Below are 8288 nucleotides of genomic sequence, written 5' to 3' on the forward strand. Positions count from 1 at the left end.
CTCTCTCTCTCTCTCTCTCTCTCTCTCTCTCTCTCTCTCTCTCTCTCGTTTGACCTTTTCAGTCGATCGATTACACTGCATGAAATATTTACAAGTGGTTTCTTTTCATGTCATGCCAAAAGTACATACACACGCTAAACTAAGCCAAACCAAACCGAAAACGAGCTGAAAAAAAGGTGAAGAAAAAAAAATACGTTTGATGAAAGATTTTGAATGATATCCAAATCAATGTTATTGCTATCGGTTAACCCAAAATGCACACGAATTCAAACAAGATGATGTTAATTTGGTGGTACGCAGAAAAAAATTGCTGATTTTTAACGATATCATATTGAATTGGATTTGTGGCTTCTATGTGCTGCATACACCCACTTGAAGAGATACTTCACAGAAAATGGTACGACTATTGTTGATCATCTCTCTCTCCCTTCTCGCCGATAAGTGCGGCTGTAAAGAAGGGAATTTTTTTTAAATCGGTAGCCAAAATCAACAACAGTATCAAGAAGGACTTTGGAATAAATATCTCAATCTTGGCTCATTTTTCATGCATTCTCCCCAATTCTTCCCTCTTTGTCGAGTGAAATGTTCTCATTAAATGGGTATCAATTCGATTGAAAATGAAAGCAATTTTTCTAGTGCTTCTCTCAATTAACTAAATGCAAACGATACACATGCAAAGACGAAAAAAAACCACAGAAAGAAAGAGCCTCGACAAAAAGAGAGGAAAAACCAACATGAAAACCAATCGGTTTAAGCAATAACAACATAATGAGCTACTAAACTGAACTGAAGAAAAGATAATCGATTGGATTTCATTATCTGCTATATACTGAAAAGCACAAACCATACAAGAGTGAAACGAAAATCCCATTCAAAAGCGAACGGAATCAAGCCAAAAGGCAAAAACAACTCAAGCGAAGCGGCTACAATATAATTAGATACATTTGAATCATTCTCGTCCTGAAAACCACTTGAGAATGGAGAGAGAAGAAAGCAAACAAAATAAATGTGTGAGTGTGTTATTTTAAGCAATTTTAAAATGTTCATTATCAATTATGGTATTCGGTAGTGAGTTGTAGGCGCATCAAGGATTACAGCTACCTACGATCTTTACACATGCACCCGAATACGGTGCATTTGTTTGTTAGCTACAATTTCTTCTCTCGTCTCTCTGTTTTGTCTCACATTTGAAACCGAATACTTTTGTGAATGGACTCACTTCGAATGGTAAAAGTTATTCGATCAAATTGATCAAAACGTCTGCAAATGTAGCTTATATGTTTTGATATCGGTGGATTTCTACCAAAAAAAAAAATTGCTGTGTTGTGTAAATTGTAATGTCATATTTTTCAACTTGTATTTGTCTATTTATTTAGTCGAGGGAAGTGCCACAGGCCGAATATTCCTTTTCAGTCGAAGGATATTTCTTTCCATCGATTACGTAGTGTCGTGGGAATGTTTCGTTTCTTGTGTAACATTATGCCAAAATCATTTGCTTGATCCATATTTTTCAATCACATGTCATAGAGTCTTTTTCTCTCTTGATTCATTTCTTATGTTTGTTTTACAATCTTCAATGAATACAACTTTTTCGTTGGTAAATTTTCGGTTACGTTTGTGTCCTCGGTTTTATTTACATGAAATTGAAGCCAATGTTTGCGTTTGGTTTTCAATTGTCGACACCGTCGAAGGCGCTTACAATGTGTTTTTTTTTCTTCTGTTTCGTGAGACAAATATCCCAAATGTGAATGGAAAACATGAATGGACCACACAAAAATACCACTTGATAATCGGCGGTGGGACAACAAATCTGTTTTTTTTTTCTCGAACTTTTCGGAAAAAGATGAATCGAAAGCCAAAAGTAATAAATTTTTGACTGTAAATATTTGCTAATCGTACGGGAAAATGTCAATTTTATGCAAATTTCCAAGGAATTTTGATAGAAACATTTCAAAATTGTGTCAATATTGACAACTTTGTTCATTTTCACTTTGGACAAAATGACAAAACTCTAATCAAATACAACAATGCGCCGATCTATTGTGATCGTTGTTCCCATTCCCAAGTTGGTTTGCCAAATGATTTCAATCGATCGGTTTCTTCTTTTTTTTCTCAAGCGAAAGGAGGCTAAGATTTGCTAAGGAGCTCTCTTGAGGCTAAGATTTGTGATTGTCTCTATTTTAAATTGGCCAAAATCCATTAATTTTGTTGGAGAAAAAGAAAATCTAATAGAAAGAAAGAAGTTGATAATTTCTAGGCCATTCACAACAAAAGATGTTCAAATAGTTAGGTCCAAAGCAACAGAAGATACTTGTTGCTCAAATGTAAATAACACAAACACACCCGCAAAGCGGTTGTCATCTGTCACAATGTCTTAAGAGCTAAAAACACCAGCAAGCATACAATTTCTTACGGTGACAAAAAAAAACCTTTCGAATGCGTACATTTTTTTTGGCTCTCCATCGTGTTGCGTTTGGAATACATCATCAATGATTTGGAATCTTTGTAAATATTTACGAATTGAGACACTTATTGTTGTTGCTCCTCTCATCTGATTTTGGTTGATATTTTGTGGCCTTTGCTTCTCCCACCGGGCAAATAGGTAGGAAATATCAATGAGATCTTATGTGACGATAGAGAGGAGAAAAAAAAACTAGATCTTGATATTTATTTAGCGTTTTCTCTAAAATTCAATGTAAACACTTCCAACATCTATTTTTTTTGTTTTAAGGGCAAATTTTTTTTCCCGAAGATGTCTTTTACTTGTTTCAAACGTCAATGAGATAGAGAAAGAGAAAAAAAGAAGGTGCTCTTTATTTCTATTGATTCATTTCCACTTACGCCATTGCGTAAACGAACCGACAACACACAGTCGCTTTACCGGAGACAAACAATTCCGAAATACCAATCAATTCGAATACTGTATACAGCGAATGGGTATGTTGTGTTACGCGGATCGTCTCAAAAAATTTGACAAATAAAACACAACAACACCAGCGAAAAAAAAAACAAAAGAAAAATCTAGTGGCTATGTCAACAGAGAAAGAGATTTCAAGTGATTTTCACTTCATCATGTGAAAATGTGAGAAGTATATTTTCCGTCGTGATTCGGGCGGTGTGCTTCGACATTGTCTGAATACATCTTTAGCTCATTACAGTATCAAGTTTCAAGCGCGAAACGGAAATGATTGCATTTTCAAGTGCGTTTTTTTTTTCAAATAGGTAGTAGGCGTCATTAACATACCCAATTGAATGCACTGTTGCGCGCTTGAACACAGGAACTGAAATTTCATCCAAGCACTATTCCAAATCGGTGATGTGCAATAACAAAAACAACACAAAAATTACACCATGATGACATTCCGGCCACAATTGCTCGATTTTCACGAGCCAAGGTAACAAAATGTGGCTGAAGTGTTATGGAAGAGTGGCTGTGCCGTTTGTGGCATGAATCAGCAGTGATGATAATAATTCATCAGCCGAAATGCGGTGGTTGGCTGGTGCGCACTCATGAGTTGCGGCTCTCACACAAAATGTGACCACTGCTACTTATTATAAATAATGTTTACGTATTTGGATAGTGATTTCAATGTGTATTTCCTATTGTCAAGTAGTCCTTCTCTCTCTCTCTCTCTCTCTTCTGGATACCCACGATGCTATGCACCATTGCGATGAGAATGCCAAAAACGTGTTTAAATGGTGTGTTTCAACAGCGTTATTAACTGTTTCTTAAGCATTTCGATATTTTTTAAAGCACACTTCAACCTCTAATATTAGTCTTACACTTTACACGGGCATTTAAATTTATTCAAATGTGCTTATCGGCATGTTGACTTTTGGTTCTCCGCCTCGATTTGTAAAAGGCCCCGTGGCTGTCATCGTCGTCGCCAGTTCGTTGTTTCTATTGTCGTTTTTTGCTCTTCAGTTTTCCTCTCGCTCACTCTGTCTTATGCTCGAAAACCTTTCGAAACGAATGTGTCCAAACGGCTGCTGTGGAAAACGTCCTTTCAACAACAAGAAACAACGTTCAAACATTCCAAATATCAGATACAAACGCAATGACGATGAAACAAGCGCACACAGAAAACAACAAAAATTACCTCAAAGCAACATCACACAAAAGTGGCACAAATTTTGTGGACTTTTTTTGGTTATTCTCCTCGATTTTTTTTTCTTTTCGCCTCGCACATAAATGAAATGCTTCTCGTAACGCCTATCAACAGTCGAAGATGAGCTTAAATTCAACAGAGAGGGAAAAAGAAATACATTAATTTTTATACTGTCGGAAACACTAAAAATTCAAATTTATGATAATTAAACTTTTCCTTAGTTCGAGTGCCCATGCGTCACTCTGTACAAATAATAAAAGAATATTTTGTTCATTTTTATATGAATGGAAGTGAAAAAAAAGCGCGCGCATTTCGAAGGCGAAAACAATGTGAAAACTTTTATTTTTATGTGCCAACTGTATTTTTTCGCTTAACTTCATTTCCAAGGATTTTCCTCGCACATTACATGCACCGTCATTCCAATGGCAGTGGAAAATGGCAAAATAGTATGCGGAAAATGTGTGGAACTGTTTGAACAACAGCAGGAAAAAAAAGAACCGAAGTTATAAAACGGTCATTTAAAAGATATAATTTTTTTTTGAAAAAGAGATTTAATAAAGAGGACATAAGCATCCAATAACTTCCCCTTTTTTTATTGAGCCACGAGAGAATGTATGCAACCAGAGAGAGAGAGAGAGAGAGAGAGAGAGAGAGAGAGAGAGAGAGCAACAATAAAAAAACTATACACACAATATGAAATCGTAATTTAAATTACAGCTGCAGATGTTTTAATAAAATATCTCTTTTGATAATAATAATTCAATGAATGTGGTTCAGACATGCCATGAATACATTTAGTACAAATACAGTGACAAATTCGAGTTCACGATCTTGTTCACGTTTCGTTCACCACTACCACAAGCAAAAGAGTGAGAGAAGGGAACATAGACACTCGAAATTCAAAAATGAATTGAATCGAATAGAATGCTATCGTAAATAAAATACACACAATTGCTTCGAACAAGGCACATCCAGAACAAAAAGCATCGCACCGCGCCACCGTTCACCAAACTGAATTTCACATTTCGGCTCGGGCCGACCAAAAACACCCAACCATTGGCGTTTCCATGCGGAATGTTGAGATGAATAATTTCATGTGGTTTTTTCTCTCCCTCTCTCTCTCTCTCTCTCTCTAGTTTGATTCTCTTGATCTGAAACAACGTCACACTACTGTGTCGCATTGTCATCATTTTATGTACAAAAGCTAAAATTGTAGTGGCTTCCAGTTTAGACGAATCGAGTGAGTGAATGTGTGTGGTGTGTACATGTACATGGCAATGGCAAAGGAATGAATGCAATTTAGAATTGGACATTAAACAATAATAGAGATGGATACAAACATTTCGCAATAAAGCCAACGCAAATGTAATAAACCAATTCGAAATGAATAAATGAATGTGATGGGGAATTCTGAATGAGCGGAACTGAAACGAGATTATGAATTTCAATTTTATGTTTCGACCGCAGTGTATTACATTGTACTCGTTTTGATAAATATGGCTGAAATGCCAACAACAATTCGCCAAGCACACAATGTCATATCTCTCAATTTCTAATCCAAAATAGAGTTGTGCTGTGATGGGCCAAGGTTTTCATTGAATGTTATTTGTCAGAAACATGCATACATGCGGATTTTGTCACATTAAGTTTTCATTTTAATGGAGAAAACGTCCATGAAACGTCGTTTAGGCCTTTCTATTGTCAAATGGGCATAAATGACATCTGACATGACTTGATAGAATTGAATGAAAAGTCGTACAATTTTAAAATCGCATTTATCTTTTATCAAACTATTTTCGACGAGTGATTTATATTCCAATAATATCTAATGTAAATACATTATTTTTTTTTTTTCGTTTCGTAGGCACAAAACGTCAACGGATATCGACTGAAACTGATCATGATACTGGTTCCGAGTCATCGCCAAGCAGTCCACGATTGAAAAATACATCATTTAATATGCCAATAGCTAGTTCACCGAACCAAAATGGACGGCCGAGTTCGCCAGAGTCCGATTTGGATGTGGATTCGGCCCCTGATGAGGCAACGCCGGAAAACTTGAGTTTGAAAAAAGATGACTCAACATCACCGCCAAACACTCCAATCGAGAATCCAAATATGATGCGTCACATGCATGTGAATGGAGGCCAAAATGCCGGTTTTCTGCCATATCATCAAGCGTCACACCAATTTATGGGCGCAATGACTACACAACGATCACCGATCGATGTTTTGTTACGGTAAGTGCATCCTGCATTATTGCGCCAGTTTTTTTTTCTCCTGCTTTCCAAACCATGGAGAGGAAACGAAATAGAGAGAACAAAAAATATATAAACGATTAGAACTAAACGAAAAAGAATATCTGGCTTGTATGAATGCATGGTATTAAATTTGTTTTGATGCTTGTTTTTATAGAGTGTTTCCGACTCGACGACGAAGCGAAGTTGAGACTCTTTTGCAAAAATACCGTGGCGATGTGGTACAAGCGATGGAAGCAATGTTAACCGGTGATGATTCGATGGCTCCCATTGCTGTGCCAGCACCATCACCACCATTTTCCATGAAATCAGCCTTCTCACCATTGGTCCCGCCGGGTGTGTTCAATCCAGCTGCGGCCAATCGATATGCATTGTTCCAACAGCAGCAGCAACAGCATACGAAACGTAAGTGATTTTTTGTACAATTCAACGGAAAATATTGTCAACCGAACTGGAACCATTTCGAATTTATTCAAATAAAACCCCATTAAAGGACATTTAAATTTATTGTCAATAGGTTTTCTAGCCGCACCATACTCAGGAACGGGCTACTTATCAACGATCATTCAATCGGAAAATGATCAAATGGAAGCCAATGGCAACGGTGACCGATGCGGCAGCGCTGGCGAATCACAAGAATGATACGAAAAATTATAGTGATACATACGTTAAACGTTTTGACCTGATTCCACACATGAACGAAAATAATGGGACGCATTGTTCGTTCTTCTCTGCGCACTGAAAGAAGAAGAAGAAGTGACAAAATGGTCAATCAAAACTCAACCGAGAGAAGTGACAACAGCAACTGCATTGGAAAATGATATAAATTTAATTCGCTTTAAGATGACTTCAAATCAAATCTTTGTATTAAACACATCCCAACACAAGAGCCAAATCAAATGCTATGATATTGTTCTCCAATCACAGCATATTCAATAGAATTAAAATGACATCTCTTCATTTTCTCTTCCAGTAAAAAAAAAAGGTTTGCTTTCCAACAAAAGCTAAGAAAAAAAAAGAGATTTGAATCGCAACGTGAGTATTGTACAATTTATGGAAGAAGAAAAATATTTCGTATGAAATATGATCTATATATATATATATATTATACATGTTTCCAATATGTTAAGCAATATACTCAACCTCTTTCTTGCCCAATGTCGAAACCGTATTTACTGAAAAGGTTATCGATACAACTTTTATTCTTTCCCTTTGAAATTGGTCTAAAATATTATTATACTTTTTAATGCCTATATTTAGAGAGCTTTATCTTTATCGATGACTAATATGTGAGCGCGTTTAAAGTGTATTCGATTGAAAATGAGCGGCGAAGAAAACAAAAACGAGAAATAACAGTAATTCTTTAGATGTCATTTATTCAGTGGAATCATGTACCATACACACACAATTATTCTATAAGTTTCAGTTAGAAACCAACTCACCACTAACTAAAGCAGCCACTGAAAACTTAAAATTTGAATGGCAAACAGCAACAAAATGAAATACATAAAAAAATAAATAAATTATACAAACTATATGAAAACAAAAAACAAATATTTTAGTTGTAGCAAACAAACAAGTAAATGCATACCCGACTCCAATGGCATCATATGTATACGATTTAATTTTAAATTGAAATAAAACCAATATGAATTAAGTGAAATCTTCCGGTTGTTTCATTTTTGATTACATTTCAGCTGCTGAACATCAACATGAAAATATTTCGATATTCTCATGAAATGATCCTGTCATCGTCTATAGTTTTGCGGAACTAGAGGTAAATGTGTTCGTTAATTTTTGTTTCATTTTAAAGTGACGATATTATTTGATGTTTTCATTTTGATTTAATGAAGAAATCAAAAATGGTGGAAAAGTTGATAAATTTTGATGTTTTTATTTCGATCCGTTCAATTAATTGTGA

General features: G+C 35.7%; 1 protein-coding gene across 2 annotated transcripts in view; it reads left to right on the top strand.

The window, feature by feature from the left end:
* LOC129577793 (doublesex- and mab-3-related transcription factor A2) overlaps window positions 1-8030 on the top strand; it is a 14460-nt gene extending 6430 nt beyond the window's left edge. Inside the window, exons 5-7 of one of the 2 annotated variants that reach the window (XM_055465385.1) lie at window positions 5974-6349; window positions 6525-6772; window positions 6885-8030. In XM_055465385.1, coding sequence (XP_055321360.1) covers window positions 5974-6349; window positions 6525-6772; window positions 6885-7009 — 749 coding nt within the window. In that variant the 3' untranslated portion in view covers window positions 7010-8030. Of the gene's footprint in view, window positions 1-5973; window positions 6350-6524; window positions 6773-6860 lie in introns of both variants that reach the window. The other variant, XM_055465384.1, reaches the window with a different exon arrangement.
* The last annotated feature ends 258 nt before the right edge of the window (window positions 8031-8288 follow it).

This window comes from Sitodiplosis mosellana, unplaced genomic scaffold, assembly GCF_009176505.1.
Source record: "Sitodiplosis mosellana isolate CC-2019 unplaced genomic scaffold, AAFC_SMos_1.0 Smas_scaffold_6226, whole genome shotgun sequence".
Taxonomy (NCBI): Eukaryota; Metazoa; Arthropoda; class Insecta; order Diptera; family Cecidomyiidae; genus Sitodiplosis; species Sitodiplosis mosellana.